Consider the following 19,779-nt stretch of genomic DNA (forward strand, 5'->3'; position numbering starts at 1 on the left):
ATGGGTAGATCGATAGATCATAGATAGGTAAGTAGATTGGTAGATAGGTAGATTATTGATCATTTATGTGTCAGTCATTAATCACTAATCTCTAAATGTTGTACATGTATTCACTCAATCTTCACTGTGACATAGACCTATATAATCCTTACTTTGCAGATGAGAGTTCTTAGGCACTGGGTATGAAGGAATTCATGCATATAGCCCTACCCAACTCTAAGCTCTAGCACTTCCCTGTGTGGGATGACAAAGCTGGGAGAATTTGTAAAGGCTGGGCTCTTCACGGGATACATACCTACAAAAGTGTGTCTACTATAAAGTGATTTGCTTTTTCATGGAGTTTCCCAGAAAGCCCTCCATCATACAAGTGAGTCATTCCATTCTAATTTGCCTATGTGCCCAAGGCCAAAAGAACTGGTGTCAAGTAACTACTCAGCTCTGAGCCTGCAACACCATGCACCATATGAAGGCAGGTTGGCATAATGTGGTAGGAGGATAAACTGGGACAACCATTTTAGAAGACAGTTAAAAAAAAGTACATCCTTGACAACCCAACAATTCCACTCCTAGGTGTAGCTTCTGGAGATACAGGGACCAGATGACTGTGTGAGAACACTCATAGGAGCACTGATTCTAAGTGCATGACATAGCAAATGACCCAAATTCAACAGAATGGACAAACTTGTATTCATTCAGAAAAATACTATGCAGCGATGGAAATGAACTAACTATAGTTATACACAAAAACATGCTGTTGAATGAAAAAAAAAAACACACACCCACCCACAGAATTGAAAAGATGATGTTCCATCCATAAACAGTTAGAAAACAAGCCACACTGAGCCACTGGTCAGTGGGTCATATGGGAGGTAGAACTATTAAGAAAGGAGGAGTCAGGATGGTGTCATCTCCAGAAGGAAGGGAGGAGCCATGGTTGGCAAGGATTTCTGGGGTGCTGAGCAATGTTCCATCTGGTGATGTGATGGGGGTTACTTCACAAGTTGTCTTTAAAGAGTGCCTATGTGTTTTTTTAAATATACTTTATTGATTTTTTACAGAGAGGAAGGGAGAGGGATAGAGAGTTAGAAACACTGATGAGAGAGAAACATCCATTCAGCTGCCTCCTGCACACTCCCTACTAGGGATGTGCCCACAAACAAGGTGGTACATGCCTTTGACCGGAATTGAACCTGGGACCCTTCAGTCCGCAGGCCAGCGCTCTATCCACTGAGTCAAACCAGTTAAGGTGAGCGCCTATGTTTTATGTGTGCCTCCACCTGTAGGACGCACCTTCTGAGCCAGCAGCACCAAAATGAACAAACAACAAATGTCATCCACACATCAGCCACAGTGCAGGAGACCAGCGATTGATTTTTGTTGTTTTGCTTTGGCTGTGGAACTTGCTTTGCATAAGCTTAGTAAGCAGAGCAGACAAAAGAGAGCTGCTGGAGGTGCAGAGGGTTGGGGACCGCAGCCCTGCTGATCAGCTTCTGTTTCCCACTCCACTGGCTGTATTGATTCCCAGCTCCCCTGTATGGCCTTCAAGATTCCTGCTCCTAAGATGCCTGGCTTTACACCCTGGCTTCATTATGCACCTTCCAACTCAGCCACACTCTGATCTGGTCTCTCCTGCCACATGGGCTCTTCTGTATGGTTTGTGGCTTCGCCTGCTCTTCTAGTCTCTGTAAAGCCCTTTGTCTGAGGGAAGCATTAGCCTCCTCACCTGCCTCCCCCAGCTCTAGCATGCTAACCTCTAGCCAGGCCAACTCCCACCCAGACCCAGACTAATTTTCCATTGTTAGATCTTTTTCCTGCCTAAAGCACAACCTTGGTTCCTTACTCCTCCAGCGACAAATCAAATGACTCCCCCCCCCTCCCTCCCTCCCCTCCCCCCCTCCCGCCCCTTAGGAAGCCTGCCCTGATGCTCCCGACTGGGTTTGGTGCATGTCACTGTCTTGTCATTGGTTCCTTGTTTGCCTACTTCATGTGACAGAAATACAATTTTATTCATTTTTGTATGCCCAGCACATAGTAGGAGTAGGCACATTTTTATTAAGTGAATTATAATTTTTAATCTTTACCTAAGGATATGTTTTACTGATTTAGAGAGAGAGAGAGAGAGAGAGAGAGAGAGAGAGAGAGAGAGAGAGAGAAGAGGAAGAAATATCAATCGGGATCAAACCCATAACCTAGATATGTGCCCTGACCAGGAATCAAACCCACAACCTTTAGTGTGTGGAGAATGTTCCCCGGCCAGGGCTGACGTACTATTTTAATTGAAATGCCTTGGAATATCCAGTATTTAACGTAAAGAAAGAACAAGTCCTGGAGTCCTAGAAGGGAAAGATGATAAGCAGAGAAGCCATGTGCCCCTGATGCTCACCTTTGATTTCCTTGAGCACACCCTCGCACAGGGCCATGGACACACCGAGCTTGAGGTAGACTGCTTTAAAGGCAGCACCGATTCTAAAACCTGCTTGGGCACAGGCGTGAATATCCTTAAGAGAATAATCTGCAAGAAGCAAGAAAAGAGGCTCATGACTGAAAGGTAATCCAGCCTGTGCCTTTCCTGTGGTTGATCCCAGAGGCCCAGCCCTTGCCTGTCGGGTGTCATGGCCACACAGGGACTCAGGTTCAGACAAATGGGAAACCAGACTGATGACAGGAAATGCAAGCAGCTTCTGCACCGGGGACCGAGACCGAATACGAAACCAGGACTACCTTCCCCCCAGCCTCCGCATGGACTCTGAGGGCGTTTGCCACCCACCCACGAGAGGAAGTGCTCAGAGTCCTTTTCCAAAAACGTGGTTCCTTATCAAGTTTCTAGGGACTGGTCCAGGGAATATAGGCTGTCGCAATGTCTCCCTTCCCCGACCCACCCATCTCTAATCTTCGATGCAGTAGAGAGAGCTTGTAAATTGATTGAGGTAATGTATATGAAATGTCTGGTCCAGTACCTGGCAAAGGGGCCAATTCCTCATTCCTTCTTCATTTTTGGATCATTTCCCACTTGCCCCTCTCTAATTCTCCTCAAGGCATCCTCCTCCCCTGGCTCGTTGAAACCTCAGGGTGCCTTGTAGCACCTTCCTGTAGCACTTTGAGGCCAGTGCAAGAACAGGAATTTTGACTGCTTGGGTTGTCTGGTAATCAGTATTGCCCCATGCATGTTCCTTGAAACATGAATCCGTTAATACTGTCACTTATAATTCTTGTACCAGTAGGTTCTATAAGCAAAGGGGCCTCTGTGGTCCAGTAAGTGTGACCAGTGTGGCATCAGATGAGGTGAAGAGGTCATGGCATGGCTGTGTGCTTAGGAAACTCCTAAAGTGGGATTGCTTATGTTCCCCCAACTTATTTGATCACAGAGCCTGTTTGAGGAAGTATGGAAGCCCTTTATAAACTATTGGTGTGGAACCCTTGATCTTGGTAAGACTGAGGCCACCATGACACACATTTATATTTGGTACCCTGTGGCTTCTAGTGAGCACACTGGAAGGATAACCAAGGCCCGGTTCTGCCACTGTAAACCGTGTGACCTGGGGCAGGTCCCTTAACCTGATAAGTGCCACGCTGTTTGAAATAATACCAATTGGGAAGCAGGATCACACCTTAGACTTGCAGATTACACTTGGAAAGACCTGTATTGTCTGTATGGAGAGAGGATCGCAGAGGAGGAAGGGGAGTTGTATATTACTTTGGAGGCTGTGGTGAAGAACTCCCACCTTGATATTTAAAGTGTGGTCTGTGGATCAGCAGCATGGACATCACATCCACACTTGCTAGAAATGCAGAATCCTGGGTCTCACCTGAAACTTACTGAATCAGAATGTGCCTCTTGCAAGATTCTCAAATAATTCACATTCACCGTTTGAGGAGGACTGGTGCTGGGGTGAGATGGAAACGGTAAAGATAGAGAGAAAAGGTGATTGGGGCTGGAGCTAATGGGACTTGCTAATAGGTTGAAAGGAAAGGAAAATAACCAAGGTTGACTCATAGGTTTTCAGTTGGAGCCCCGGGTTGGATGAGATGTCCATGACTCTGGAAGAAACATATTTGGGAAATAAAAGCATGTGTTCTCGTTGGGGGTGTGATGGTCGTTACGATTTGAATGGCAATATCAAGGAGGCATTTTGACATAAGCTCTTGGTTGCAGAGAAGAGGTGCAGGATGGATATACAAACCGGGGGTTATCTGCATGTGGAAGGCATTTAAAGCCCTGAGATTCGATGCTATTTATTGTCTGGAGAGAATCGTTGTAGAAAAGCGGTCTGCCCGGACAGAGGGCTGGCTGAAGGACCAACATTACCAAGTTAAAAAATGGATGAGGAATCTGCAAATGAAACTGAAAGGCTAGCCAGGGAGGGAGGAGGAGATAAGGAGCACAGCTTCTAACTCCTCTCCTGGCAACTCATGGACACCTCTCCCCACGAACACACATAGCTCACACGTGCCCCGTCAGGAAAGCCATGCTCCCCTGGGCCATGTACCTGCTTTCTCCATGGCCTCCCGGTTCATAACAAGTGTGTACTCATAGATGCCCCCCAGCACGGCCTCCGTGATGTAGTGGGTCCCGAAATCGCGGAAGAGGTCTCTGTACTCGCCGTAGGCATACTCCAGGGGCAGCTGCCTGACTCGCTGGAGGAATTCGTAATGGAGCATGAGGCTTCGGGATTTCAGCTTATAGCGGGCCACCTCAAGGTCAGAGCGCGCGTGCAGAAATTTGCTTCCCTAAATGAAATACCAACATGGGAAAACCAGACCTTTAAAGTTAGGAATCTGGAACGAGAAGATGAACTTTACAAATACCACCCGGTGTTCTCGGCTAGGGGTCATATCACTCTTAAGATTCCTTTAGGACACTTGAGGGAGACGGCCACTCCGACAAGCTCTCAAGTCTCATAAATAGTCCGATGTCCTTTTCAGCGTGGAAGAGCTAGCTCTTTGCTCAGCTCCTTAAAGTACCAAATGGGGAATGAGAAGGGAAAGCAACCAGAAACAGAGTAATAGACAGGCTGTAGGAAGGCTAGCCATTGTGTGTGGCCAGAGACAACCAGCCACAGCCCACACACCAAACTGAGGCCTGGCTTTGGAAATAAAGTGTTATTGGAGTACAGCTATGCCCCTGTGTTTATGTCCAAAGCTGCTGTTACACTACAGTGGCAGAGTTGAGTAGTGGAAAGAGCCCTTAGGGCCCCATAAAGCCTAAAATATTTGCTCTCTGGCCCTTTACAGAAAAAGTTGTGTGGGAGGAAGGCTCAGGGCTTGTCTTTGTAGAGGAGGGCAGTGATAGCAGAGGTCACCAGGTGGGCTGTGGAATCAGAAGGGAAGGTGTCATGAATTAAATAAAGACCAGGTGGGGATATTAGAACCCGGGAAGGGAATGAATAAGGAGCAGGACAAATACAGAAGAAACAGGTGCATGCTGTGAGGTCAGCTCCACCCAATGCCCCTAAGAAGTCTGAGGGAAGGTCTTGGGTGACTTTCTGGAGAGGAAAGTTGTTGCAAGCTGCCCATTGCCTTCACTAGCAGAGAGGTGTGGACAAGGAGTCCGGAAGGCTGGTCAACCTTGAGGCTCTGGCAAGGGTCAGAGCCATGCACCCACTGTCTAGTTGAGACAAAGGGAGCTGAAGCAACTTCCACCTTTAATCTCATATAAATCCTTGTTGATGGGCTATCATCGAGCTACTATTGGAATTGCCTGCCTAAGGGCTATGGGTGTACCCCAGACCTGAATAAAAGGGATCGCAAGGCCAGAGCAAAGCAGAGTCCTCTCTTGGGCTTCCGCCTGGCCCCCAATTCCCAAATTAATATTTTCTTGTCTAGTCTCTTTCATTTGCGTGCGGCCTCCTCCAGAACCCGAACGCTGAACCTGAACCCTGAACCATGCGGGATGTGTGTGTGTGGGGAGGCACTCGCAACTGGCAGCCCAATGTGGGTACTCGCAGAAAGTCAGCTGAAAGTTCGAGATGGAAGTCACAATTGCTGGGTTGCAAAGCCTACAGAGCTGATCTGGTCTAGCAAAGCTACAATCTTCAATGAATGAAAACCAAGGGGGAAAGCTTATTAGAAAATGAGGGTAAATAATTTGAGAAGGCTACCGCTGCCTGGTCTTCTAAAAAGTAAGTCAACATGTGACCATGCTATTGTATGTGTGTGTGTGTGTGTGTGTGTGTGTGTGTGTGTGTGTGAAGATATTTTTCAAGATAATAGAAATACAATTGGTTGCTAGGACTAGTAAGTAATGTAGAATATGGACGCATCGGTGGGCATGAAAATTCAAATGAATATAGAGAAAATGAAGAGCCCCAAGAGGGTACTTACAGTATAAGAGAATCGTTTGGTTCGGCTCACAAAACGTTGGCCATTATCAGTTGCCATGTTCATGCCAAGTTCAAATATTCCCGGGATTGCAAAACCAAAGCTGAAACTAAACTGGCTTCTTTCCGCCTTTGTGACATTGCGCTCAAAATCTGAGTAGGATTCATATTCTGTCAGAGCAAATTCATATTTGCCTTGGGTCTAAAGGAAGAAAAAAAAAGTTCCTTATGTCATCTGACTGGCATCAGTTCTGTACAAGTCAACAAACACCCACTGTCCTCTTACCATGTGCCAGGCACTCTGGATACAGGGAACTCAGAGCCAACGCTGTCCACACCCCCAGGGCTCCCAACCCAGTAGGAGAGACAGAGGTGTTCAGTAAGTACTGTGGGGTGATACTCAGAAGTGAGCGCTTGGTTTGGATTTCAACTGGCAGAAAAGTAGAGCACATTTTGGGCTGTAGGCAGAGGCATGGAGGTGGGAAAGGGCAGGACGTATTTAAAAACTCCAAGGGGTTCTAGTGTGGTCGAATCAGAAGACAGGAGAGTGAGGAGCAGAGAGAGGCGTTGTGAGAGAATGTGCTGGCATAAACGTGCCAGGGCTTCTAAGATGACTTGCTCTGAAGTTGGACTTCATTCAAAGAGGAGCCAGCAGAGGAAGCGGCCGAGCCTCGGGAAGATCACTGTAGGACAACTTAGTGGGGACGAATGTGGGGTCAGAGAGAGACAGGCCAATGAGGAGACTGTCAGAGGAATGCCAGTGACAGGTAATGAGGGTCTGATCACAGGTAGTGCAGTGGGGATGAAGTGACAGGGGCAGGAAAGGGCCTTTGAGAGAACCCAGAAGGACTATTTGCTTGAAAATCGGGGCTGTTTGTCCCATGCACAGGGGAACAGCCAAGGGGGGACTGGTCACTCAGTGGCCCTGGAGTGACAAATCCCAAACTGTCTCCACCCTCATCCCTTCAGCTTCCAGGTGCTTGTGGCTCCCTAGCCCCCCAGCTGTCAATATAGGGAAGCAGACGTGAGTCCGAGTGTGGCCTGGAATGAGGCTGCCTGAGAAGAATGTGTCACTGCCGTTTTCAAGTTGGGTAACCTTGGACATCCGACCTAACATCTCCATGCCTCAGTTTCCTCATGTGGAACATGGAGACAATAATTATTTCTCCACTGGGCTTGTTCCGAGGGTTGAGTTTATATGGGTAAAACACTGTACGGCGCCTGACACAGCGTTAAAAAAAAAAAAAAAAAAAAAGCTGGTGATGAAAATATATAGGGTGGGCAAAAGTAAGTTTACAGTTGTGAGGTAATTGTTATTTATTAATTATTATTATTGTATTATTTTCCGTATGAACATCTGTAAACCTACTTTTGCCTCCCAATCCTTCTGGGCGAGGAGCTGCTTTAGCCTGGCTGATAAATGGCTGTTCCAGGACCCTCCCCTGACAGTAGAGGCTGTGGGATGGCGCTGGCCTCATGGAGGAGGGTGTGTTTGTCTCGGGCTCATTTTTTTTTCTTTTTTGGCCAATAAGTATGTGTGGGAACAAAGGGAGAGGGAAGGGAGGAGGAGGGGGCAGTGCCCTGATGGCCAGGACTGCACAGCTTTAGGAGTGGAAACTACCATCAGGGTTATCTCGTTCAGCCCCTCATTTGACAAGTGAGGAAACGGAGGCCCAGAGGGAAAAAGGAACCCAGGCGAAAATGAACCCGGGACCTGCGGCAGAGCAGAGCTGGGCCACGAACCCCAGTGTCATCTCCTCATTCTCAGTCTCAGTGTATGTGCCTCGCAGGACCATCATCAGTTCTAACCCCCTCTCTGTGAGAGTGCTTCTGCATCTGTATGTTAATCAGAGCGGGCTTCTATTAGTGGAGCGTTTTACAACTTCAAATGCTTGGCACAATGCCCCATCTAACAGGCAAGGGCCTGGTGACAGCGAGAGTTAACATTTCCTGGGGACGCGCCACTCAACCAGGTGTGTGTGCTGAGCCTTTACACAGGTTTCCTCAGTAGACCTCTCCCTGCAGGACAGGACCCTTATAACTCCCAATTCAAAGAGGAAAGGGGAGGCTCAGAGCCTTTAGGAATACACAGATGGTAAACTGCAGAGCCGCCAAATCTGCGAGACTCCAAATCCTAAGCTATACTTCTGTCCTCATGGTAGCTTTGGATATTATTTTAGTACAATTACTGCTACTGCAACTATTGCTGTCATCATATGCAGTGTGTCCACCTCGCCATGTGTCCTGAGGAAGGAACCACCCATTTTACATATGAAGGAGTGATGTTCAGAGATAAAGCAATGCGGCCACGCTCGCCCAGTCGCAGGCGGCAGGCCTGGCTGCAACTCCTGCTGGCTGGCTCCTCCCTGCCTTCCCACTGCCCTTCAGGGGCTTCCTGGCTGCACCTACCTGCGGGGTGTAGCTTTCCACGTTGAATGGCTTCCTAAACCTTGTGTTCAGTATGTAATGGGGGGAGCACCCACCGCCGTAATACCTGTGATCGAGAACTGGGCCCTCAAAACTGTTTGTGAACAAATTAATCCTGTAGGGAGGCACAGAGAGGAAGAAGAAGGATGGGTAAGCAGCAGGTTGTAATAATTTCAATTGGTAGAGCTAATAAATGGTAGGTGGGCCTATAGGATTCCTTGGCACGGCATCCAAGGCCCTGGATATCTGGTAGAAAGCAGCTTCCCAGCTTCATGTCTGGCCACTCCCAACCACAACCGCATACTCTAGTCCCAGCCACTGAAAGCAGCCCGCTCTTCCTCCAATCTGCTTTGCTCCTTCTCGTAGGTGTAAGCTGTGCCTTATGTCTAGAATGCCCTTCCAGCCATTCACTATTTGTTTTTTTCTTTCGAGATTGAGCTCTGTCGTTGCTTGTTGTGGGAAGCCCTCACTGACTCTTGTACCAAGCTGGGTCAGAGGCCCTCCTTTGACCTTGTGCTTGCCCCTCTTGAATTTGTTGTTTTGTACTATTACAGGTGCCTTGCAAGGATGGTCACTCGAGCATAATAGGTAAGAACACAAACTCTGGAACCAGAAGCCTGGGGTCAAATTCCTGTTCTGCTATTTACAATTTACGTGACCTTGGGCACATCTGTCCTTAACCTTTCTATACCTCAGTCTCCTCAACTATGAAATGGGAGTAAGGAGAACACCTACCTCACGGGGTTGTTGGGCGGGGTCCATGTGTCATATTTATTAAGTGTTTAGAATATGGCTTGGTCAATGCTTGTAATTAAATGTGTCTGTTGTCCCCACTAGGTTGTATGCCCCTGGCAGGGGGTTCTTCTGAATTTCTGTATGACTCACATCATGAGACATTAAAATTTACTGAGGGTCTAACTCAGTGGTGGCAGCACCTTAGTGTCCCCGAGGCCCTGGGCGGTAGATATCATTATATCCTTGTGAAAATCCCGTCTCTAATTAGACATACTGCTCACTGCCTCCGAAGGCAGGCCTCTATCCGGCCCAGTTCTGACTGCTACCGAAAGTTCTTTTTTGGTGTTGCAAGGAACTCTGTCAACTTTCAGCTTCTGCCTATTGGTCTCAGTTCTAACGGAATTGTGTTAGGCTCTCTTCCCTATGGAAGGGTTTCATGTATCATAAAAATGAATATTTATTAATTTTATTTAAGCAATATAATGCGGTGCTTACTTTGTGGAGGCACTGTAATAATTAATTTACACATATTGAGTCACTTGATCCTGATGAGATAGGGATTATTATTATTATGATGCCCATTTTGGAGATGAGGAAAGTGAGGCACAGAGATGGTAATTGACCTGCTTGAGGTCTCACTGCCAGAAACAACTGGTGGGGCCAGGATTCCAAGTCTGAGGGTCTAGTTCAAGAATGGAGGCTGCATTCTTCCCACCACACAAGCTGCCTCTCACTTATTAATTTATTATAATCACACTAGAGGCCCAGTGCATGAAATTCCTGCACTCGGGGTGGGGGGGTCCCTAAAACAGCTTAGGCAGTCAGACATCCTTAGCATTGCCGTGGAGGTGGGAGAGGCTCCCACTGCCGATGCTGCACCTGCCAGCCATGAGCCTGGCTGCTGGCTGAGCAGCGCTCCCCCTGTGGGAATGCATTGACCACCAGGGGGCAGCTCCTGCATTGAGCGTCTGCCCCCTGGTGGTCAGTGCACATCATAGTGACTGGTCGTTCCACTGTTCAGTCGATTTGCATATTAGCCTTTTATTATATAGGACTAGAGGCCCGATGCATGAAGATTTGTTCAAGAATAGGCCTTCCTTCCCCTGGCTGCCGGCACTGGCTTCCCTCCAGCACCTGGGAGCCAGGCCTTCACTCTGGCCACTGCCTTCCACCTTCGCTCCAGCCCTGCTGCCCTCCTGTAGTTCCCTCCACCCCCTACCTTCCCCCACAATAGCAGGCGTCCTGCCCTGCCCCAGCTGCTCCGCCTATGAGCGCACACTGCCCAGAGGCCCAGAGCAGCCATGGCGACGATGCAAGCATTCCGGCCTGGCCCCCGCCATCTTTGTTGTGTCAATTTGCATATTCCCTCCTTATTGGCTGTGGGTGCTGCCATCTTTGTCACGGAATGATGGGCAATTTGCATATTCCATCTTTATTAGATAGGGTTAGCTTACTGAGTCCTCCCTGAATGTAAGAGAAGGGTATTACTGACATCTTTCTACAGGTGACAAAACTAAAGCATCCACTTACACTGCAGTCTTTTCTCAGAAAAGAGAAAAAGAAGCCACTCTTTCCTATCAGCTTCTTCTTCTCTAGAATTACCCTTAATGTTGTACCTTCCCATGTATACAATAGAAACACAGTAACTTACCCACTGGCCAGATTGCCAATTGCCCAGTACTGGTCCATTTCCTGCTGACACTTTTTAGAAACTTTTCTACAGTTTGCCTCATCTGACCGGTCCCCACAGTCATTGTCCCCATTGCAAAGAAGTCTGCGGTTTACACACCTCCCTGGGTTGGAAAGAGGATGTTACACACAGTTATGTGTCTGTCAGAGGGCAATCAACATGCTCTGAGCACCTACTCTGCACCAGGCACTTTCCAGGCTTTCAATACTTCATTTTGACATGTATCATGGTGGTAATGACCTTTACATCTTATTCCCCCAAAGAGGCTAGTCTTGAATTTCAGAAAGCACTGTGAGAGGAGGTTATTAAGCACTGTGAGAGGCAGAAGTTGAGTGGCCCGACAGAAAGGAAGCCTGGACTTCTCACACTGAGGCTAGGAAGAGACATGGGTTTGGTGGGTACTGAAGTCATATCAGCTATGTGACCTTCCCTATGTTATTTAACACCATGCCTCAACTTACCCATCTATAAAATAGGGAATTCATCATACCATACCTACCCTTGAAGGTTGCTGGGAACTTAAATGAGTAAACAGAAAAGTACTGACTCATGGGACATGCCAGATATGTGTTATTACTATAATTAGTGTTTTTGTGGGCTATGTGCCCATTGCCAGTAAATATTTGCAGCAGGATTGGAACTTATGGCTGTCTAATCACAGTTCTTTCTATTAACCCACACTGCCTTCAGCACCATAGCCATTTGGACTATTTTTTCAAGCATATTTGAATGATATGTTTGAAATTATCTGCAGCACTTGACTAACTTGGCTTCCTTTATTATTTGTATATTCTTTGGAAATAAAGCTCATAATACAGGTGACAGTTCCTTAGATGTGTCTGGTTACTTTTAACCAAAGTTCTTGGGGTGTTAAAGGCAAAAGAGTAACAATCTGGTCGTCAGATATTTCTTACAAGGCATTTAAACTAAAGCCTGCCTGAATAACCATTATGGCTTTGGTCAGAATCATGGAACGATGGCATAATCAATCTGTAGACACATTGTAAAAAAGTCTTTCAGATTCATTGGATGGAATTTTGCATTTGCAATCAGCCCTAGAAATTGTTCTACAAATGTCTCACTCTTTCTTGAAAGATCCCAAAGCACAATCCTCATGGGTACAGTAGATGTAGAGTTGTAGCTCCTACCTACAGAATTTGGGTCAAAATACTTTTGTTTTTTTCTGGACACTTGGAGAAATAGAGAGACATATGTTTGCTTGAATGAGCCAGATGAATGAGATGAAAAGATAAGTATTTACTTAGTCCTGTAGCTGATGATTATTTGTGTGCTCCTTTCTACCTTCCGTCTGTCCATCATCTGTCCTTTTCTCCCTCCCTCCCTCCCTCCCTCCCTCCCTCCCTCCCTTTCTTCCTTCCTTCCCTTCCTTTCCTTCCTTCCTTCCTTCCTTCCTTCCTTCCTTCCTTCCTTCCTTCCTTCCAGAATGTTTTACTGACTATATCACACATTAGGGGTTATGCTGGACTTGCTGATTCAGAAATGCAGAGGCAGGAACTATCTCTCCAAAGATTTTTCAGAGGTAAATGGTGCTAACCACCCTTATTTAACTGTTTCAGGCTTTGCCTCTAGAGAGCCAGCAGAGCTCACCCTCTGAATGGAGCTTTCATACCCATCATGTCAGTTGATCCCTATAACAAACTTGAAAGGTTTTACCATCACTTTTGATTTTCTGCTGAGAGAACCAATATGCAGAAAGGTTAAATGACTTCTCTTAGGTCACAAAGTCCAAATGAGACTTGACTCAGGAGTTCCGATTCCAGCACACATCCCTTTGGTGTCTGAAATGTCTGTGAGTGTGGTTTGAATTCCACATTTCCAATGGCAGCTTTTTCTACTTACCTGTTGTGTGACCTTTGGCAAGGAATGTCTCCAAGTCTCAATTTCTTAATACATAAAATGGGGAGAATATCCTCTTTATAGGGCTGAAGTGATACAGGGGAAAGGAGGTAGAGATATGAAAACAAGGAAGCCTCCTACCTGACACATGACCCTGAGCTTGTGCACCAGGAAATGGCCAGTGCCACCAGCTTCACATGTCGTTGCCTAATTTGCTAGCTCTTCCCTCCCAGTCCTGTGGCTTTATACCTGTCTGTGCACACACGAAGCCTTCACATCGCACTTGACTTCTGCAGGGTGCGTTGGTAACACAGTCTTCGGCTTCCTTGTCAGAGAGTCTGCAAGGATCCCCATGGAACTGAGAGGGCCGCAGCAAGACGGCATGTCTGTACTGGAGGGAAGAGAGTCAGGTGAGTGGAGGGCAGAGCCTCAGGGGCCTTGGGAGCTTAGGAATACCTTTAAGGTCTATGTTGCAATTGGCTGCTTGCCTATTTCAACTACCCTGTGAGCTCTCTGAGGGCAGGGACCTTGTCTGATCTCTGATCTGCCGTGATCAGTAAAGATTTGCTGAATGTGGGGAAAACATGGGCTCTGGAGTCCAAAGGTAGTAAATAGATTGATGTGGCCAATTCAATAACACAAAACCACAGCCTCTCAGCTTGATTACTCCAATGGGCTGACTCAAGTATTCTCATTTACTCAGTATCTTATTAATGCAAAAGCATGCGCTTGGGACCCACAACAGACTCTGATACTGTCTAGTTATGTGATGTTGGGTAAGTTACTTAACCTCAATGATCTCAGCTTACTGATCCTTAAAATGGAGATAATGAACCACGTTAAACGTACAGTTATGGGGTTTGAATTATATATACGATGTATATATGAAATCTCACTGTGTTGTCTGGTACATAGTAGGCACTCAATTTCTGGTACTTATTTTTCTTTTTTATTATTAATACATTTTAGTAGTCAATCTTTCTCTATCTCTGCCTTCCAGTTTATTCTAGGAATGTTGATTGACTTTCCAAAATATTGACTGAGCCACCCAATGGTTAAGACAAAAGTAGATATTATTTATGCTTGCTTTTTTGTTTGTTTTTAATCCTAGTCATGCCCTCTAGGCTGCCCTCAAGGAGGGCACAGATGGTGCTGGTAGGGATGGCAGCGGGCGGTGTCAGGGAAATGAGATGGGTGCCAGGATGGAGGGAGTGCAGAGTGCTCTGTAAATTCATAGGTATCCCAATGCAAACGTAGGAGAGGGTAAAGTGCCATCTCAACTGAGACCAAAGGATGAACAGAAATGTTGGGCAAGTCCAGAGAGCTGGTATGAGGAGGGGAGAGGAGGGTGGTCCAGTGTACGAAATTGCTGTGCCACAGCTGAGAGATGAGAGATAATGGGCCTTGTTCTTGGAAACAAAATTCATCATGGCTGGAGTAAAGAGTGCAAGAGGGAGAGAGGCAAGAGATGGAGGGAGACAGAGGCAGCAGCAGGTAATGTAGGCCTTCCAGGTCTCAGTAAGGTTGGATTTAGTATTTTATGAAACTACAGTAGGGGAAGGAAGTGACCAGATTTGGGTATTTCCAAATGCTAGTTGCAGTCAAGATTTTGGTGCAACTAAAGAGGCAAACCAGCCCTAGCCAGTGTGGCTCAGTTGGTTGGGCATCATCCCATGCATCAAATGGTCACAGGTTTGATTCCTGGGCAGGGCACATGCTCAGGTTTTGGGCTCGATCCCCCATAGCCAATTGATGTTTCTCTCATGGATGTTTCTCTCTCTTTCCCTCTCCCTTCCTCTCTTTCTAAAATAAATTAAAAAAACACACACATAAAAAAGGTGGGCAAACCAGGCTAGCAGTCCTTTTGCAGAATGACATGTTAACCAGCCACAGTTATTAATTGTATACTATCTGGAAATCAATATATGTATATATATGGGCTCTTTCTTTCTAGAAGTCAGAGGCTGGCAGGACAGGGATAAGGCCTGCAAGAAGACTGTCAGAAGACTATCTCAGCCACCAAAAAGAAGATTAGTTTGAGAAGTGTGAAAATAGTGGAGGAAAGACATCTCCCAATTCCAGTTTGAAAGGTTTGGATGAAGCCCCAGCAGTGAGCCTGCTGACAGCGACGATGCCAGCTGAGAGAAGCGTGCTACAAGATCAGAGTGAAGAGCTCTGGATGACTGGATGAGTGGGCGACTCACACTGAGTCTTCCTGGTTTATGGTGCGGATGAAGCAATTATCCAGATAATCGGATCAATGTTGGTAACTTCAGCAATAAAGCCTACTTTGGGAACCAAATGATCCTGCTTGGCTCTCCACATTGATCCAATTAAGTGTGTAATTGTCCTGGGCCTAACTTCCACAGTGTCTTTGGGGTCCTAGCCCGTGGCTGGTTTGGCTTCCCAAGGAGCTGGGGAAATGGCAACCGTTCTCTGACACATTTGCTGCTCTCAGAGCTGGGGTCCTGGGCCAGCCCTCCCAGGACAAGGCAGCCAGATGTACAAATACTGCAGAGACTGTGTGTTTTGACTGGTTGAACACTAGAACTGAAGCCATAGGCCTGAGTTCAATGCCTGCATTTGCTACTAGGTGAACCTGAGAACTCACTTACCTGCTCTGAGTCTCTGTTTACCTATCTGCTTAACAGAGAGTGTAATGACTATGCTCCCTTCTTTACAGAGATCAAACAACACATATTTGTGGGACACGTATCATGTGCTAGAAATTGGCCTACACACTGAAGATAAAGAATTGAGTAAGCCTTTAGTGGTTCACAGTGTAATGGAAAGCTAAGTAATAAAAAAAAAGGTAAATGATAAATGCAAGGATACCCAAAGAGGGAGCTATTAAAGCTCATAAAAAGGGAACTATCTAACTTTAAGTGGGGCTGAGAAATCAGGGAAGGCTCCTCAAAAGAAGTGGCCCCTAAGCAGAGTTTCAAATCGTGAGTAGATGTTAGCCAATAAAAGAAGTGGGAAAGGTCACTCCTGACTGAGAAAGCAGCATGAATAAAGGCACAGAGAGAGGGTGAAATGGTCAGAGAAATGCATGTTTTCAACATGCTAGAGTGGGGGATGTTTTATGGAGATGTAGGCCAGGTCTACGTCATGGGGAGCCTTTACTACCAGAAGTATGGATTTGATCTTAAGGGCCCTGGGTAGACTTTGAATGATTTCAGGCAGGGAAAAGACAGTCCAGACTTGCATTTTTGATGTTGCCTCCCTCTGGGTGCATGAGGAAAGATGGATTGAAAGGGCAAGGTTGGAGGCAGGAAGCCTAATTAGGAAGCTGTTAACATGAACAAGGACACATGTTTAGAAAAAAAACAACCACAACCCGAAAGATCAAAGAAAGGATATAATTGCTACTTGGAAGCACAGAGGAATAGAATTCCTTAATAAAATCAGTCAACATTTATCCAGGTCCTACTATGTGCCAGGCACTGTATGTAGTGCCTTAGCCAATCTTCGCTGAGGATTAGGGATCCTGGAAGCTTAGAGGAGCTCTCTTAAGGCTTGGGTACTTACCCTTTTCTTCTGACAGGGATCACACCTGGTCCAGGAGGACCAGCTGGACAGTTCACAATCAACAGGCCTCAAGGTGATATCCACACTCCGTGTCTGCCTACTCTTGGCAAGGCTCCCATTGACTGCATTTGACTCAAGATAGGGTGGCCTTTCAGCTCTACAGGGTCACAAGAAGAGAGTTAAATATCAGAAGGGAATTAAGTATATATGCAACCACCTATCCATCCAGTCAGTAAATATATATTTTCTCACTTCTGCAAGGCTATTGGTTTATCATTCAAGTACAGGTTAATATTTATTGAACACCCAGTGAGTGCCTGACATTATGGCTAGCTATGGTCAAAAGTGTATTGAACTTGGATCAGAAGACAGTCCATCAGATTTCTCAACAGAAACTTTGCAAGTCAGAAGGGATTAAAAGAAGTATTCAAAGTGATGAAAAGCAAGGACCTAGAGACCAGATTACTCTACCCAGCAAAGATATCATTCAGAATCAAAGAACAGATAAAGGGCTCCCCAGACCAAAAAAAAAAAAAAAAAAAATCTAAAGGAGTTCATCACCCCCAAACCTGTGTTATATGAAATGTCAAGAGGTTTTCTTTAAGAAGAAGAAGAAAGATTAAAAATGTGAACAATAATATGGCAATAAATACATATCTATCAACAATTGCATCTAAAAAACAAAATAAATGAATAAGCAGAATGGAAATAGACTCATAGATACAGAGAACATTTTGACAGTTGCCAGAGGGGGGCTGGGTGAAAAAGGTGAAGGGATTAAAAAGTAAAAATTGGTTGTTACAGAATAGTCATGGGGATGTAAAGTACAGCATAGGAAATCCTAATATATAAAAACCCAGGGTCTGTAATGTCCAAAACGACCGAAGGCTCAACCGAATGCCAGACTGCGCATGCGAGCAGGCTGAACTGCTGACCTCTTGAGGAGAGAGAGAGGCAGGACTGATAAGCCGCTATTGCGGCTACTGTCAAGGCCTGGAGAGAGAGAGAAGCTGCAGATCAGACCCTGCTTCTCTCTCTCTCTGGGCCTCACCAGCAACCATGCCTCTCTCTCTCCAACAGATCAGCAGTTCAGCCTGCTCAACAGCAGCCTGGGGTGGCTGTTGATCAGCCCCGCCTCTCTGATCAGGCCTGGAGATAGGCCTGAAGACACTAACTGGCATAGAAACCAACCAATCAGAACTAAATCTGGGTGAACTGCAAGGAGCCAATGGCTGCCTAGGAGGCAGAGCTTTTGACGCTGACTGGCATAGAAACCAACAAATCAGAATCTAATTTGGGTGAACTGCGAAGGCAGAATCTAAGGTGGGGGCTGAGGAGGGATTTTAAGGGCAATAGCTGTTTGGTGTAAGGTGTAAGAAAGCAGTTCAGTTTTTTAATGACTGGTTTGGCAGTATAGTGCATATGGTTGGCTATCAGTAGATACAGGGATTATGTATTTTTGTCTGCCAAGAGCATCTCCTCCTGCTGAAAAAGCCCCCCCCCCCCCCATTTAAGCAATCCTACCCTATATAATCTATCTATACTAATAAAAGGGTAATATGCTAATTAGACCGGGTTGACCAGCCATCTTCCAGACATCCAACTTCCTTCCAGACAAAGCCATGGCAGTGGGTACTGTGGCAGAGGCAGTTAGGGGCAATCAGGCTGGCAGGGGAGGGCAGTTGGTGGTGAGATCAGGCAGGCAGGCAGAGGGGAGGGCAGTTAGGGGCAATCAGGCAGGCAGGCAGAGGCAGTTAGGGGTGATCAGGTAGGCAGGCAGGTGAGCAGTTAGGAGCCAGCAGTCCCAGATTGTGAGAGCGATGTCTGACTGCCCCCAAGGGGTCCCTGATTGGAGAAGGTGCAGGCTGGGCTGAGGGAACCTCCCCCTGTGCACAAATTTTGTCCACCAGGCCACTAGTATAGTCAATAATATTCTAATAACTATGTATGGTGTCAGATGGGTGAGAGATTTTTTGAGATGATCACTTAATAACTTATGTAATGTCTAATTACTGGGGTGTAATACAATAATGTATGTCAACTGTAATTTTAAAAAATTAAAAATAATTTTAAAAAGAACAAACCCTAACCATCAAGAACATCTAGGATCTTATATGCAGAGTGTGGCAAAAGTAGGTTTACAGTTGTTCTTATGAAAAATAATTAATAATAATACAAGAAGAAACTCTGCGTTTTGCATATTTACAACCATAATCCTACGTTTGCCCCACTCTGTATTTCCATCAAAATAGGTTATTTTATATTTAATGTAAGTTTAGTCAAATACATAATAAAATATGTGTAACTGAATGTGAGATCAGCCATTTGAGACTGGGGAAAAAAAAACACCCTGTTTTAATTTTCCACTCAGAAGAAATTGTTCTCAAATAATGGAATTAGATCAATCTATTACAGATCAGTTTCTTAGGCTAAAGGGGAAGACTAGGAATTAAACTTTCAGAAACATTTTATCTCCCTCAATCTGCCCTCATCCCTCTTAGGGCACCACCACAACCACATACTTCTTGATGTTTTAAAAAGGCAAATTTATAGTATGAAACAGAAAAAAAATTACCTTTTTAAGATTGCTAGACTATATAAGCTTTGATATGATAACTTCAGTTTAGACATACAACATGTCTGTGCTTAATTGCCAAAATAATTTGCCTTCCGTTGCTTTTGTTCTCAGAACATAGTTTTCCGAGTAAGAGCTACCCAAGTACTTCTCTCCATGTAAACCAGTAAAAGCCTGGGCACGATTCTATAAATATGAAACATTTCTCCAACTAGCGGTTTGATGTAAGTTAGCTACTTTGTGCATTACCTTACTATGAGACATTTTAAGTAATTATAGGATTGAAGGACCTACGTGATTTCCAACTATGCATGAAATACTCCTCTTTCTCTTTTCCAGTTCTGAAAACATGTCTATTTAAAGTAAATTTCAAGTATTCACTAGTTCCTATTAAAAAAAATTAAAAAAGACAGTCCATCAGCAGCTGGGTCATCTTGGTCTGGTTTTGCAACCTGTGTGAGCTTCATTTTTCTCACTTATGTAATGAGATATTCATACCCAACTCACAAGGCTATTTCTAGGATCAATAAAATGTATGTGAAAGCACTGTATAAACTCTAAAATGCTGTGTATGTGTGGGGAATACCACCACAGCAGGATGTATGATCTTAAGTAATTCTCTATTTCTGAGCCTCTGTTTTTATCCA

The 19,779-nt window shown here is 45.5% G+C and overlaps 1 protein-coding gene across 1 annotated transcript in view; it reads right to left on the reverse strand.

Moving 5' to 3' along the window:
* C8B (complement C8 beta chain) overlaps positions 1–19,779 on the reverse strand; it is a 46,247-nt gene that overhangs the window by 13,233 nt on the left and 13,235 nt on the right. Inside the window, exons 2-9 of the mRNA XM_054720750.1 lie at positions 17,493–17,550; positions 16,558–16,714; positions 13,276–13,417; positions 11,131–11,272; positions 8,727–8,859; positions 6,322–6,519; positions 4,488–4,728; positions 2,384–2,512 (exon numbers count right to left, since the gene is read on the reverse strand). Of these exons, the coding sequence (XP_054576725.1) occupies positions 2,384–2,512; positions 4,488–4,728; positions 6,322–6,519; positions 8,727–8,859; positions 11,131–11,272; positions 13,276–13,417; positions 16,558–16,714; positions 17,493–17,550 (1,200 nt within the window). The remainder of the gene's footprint in view (positions 1–2,383; positions 2,513–4,487; positions 4,729–6,321; positions 6,520–8,726; positions 8,860–11,130; positions 11,273–13,275; positions 13,418–16,557; positions 16,715–17,492; positions 17,551–19,779) is intronic.

Source organism: Eptesicus fuscus, chromosome 9, assembly GCF_027574615.1.
Source record: "Eptesicus fuscus isolate TK198812 chromosome 9, DD_ASM_mEF_20220401, whole genome shotgun sequence".
Taxonomy (NCBI): domain Eukaryota; kingdom Metazoa; phylum Chordata; class Mammalia; order Chiroptera; family Vespertilionidae; genus Eptesicus; species Eptesicus fuscus.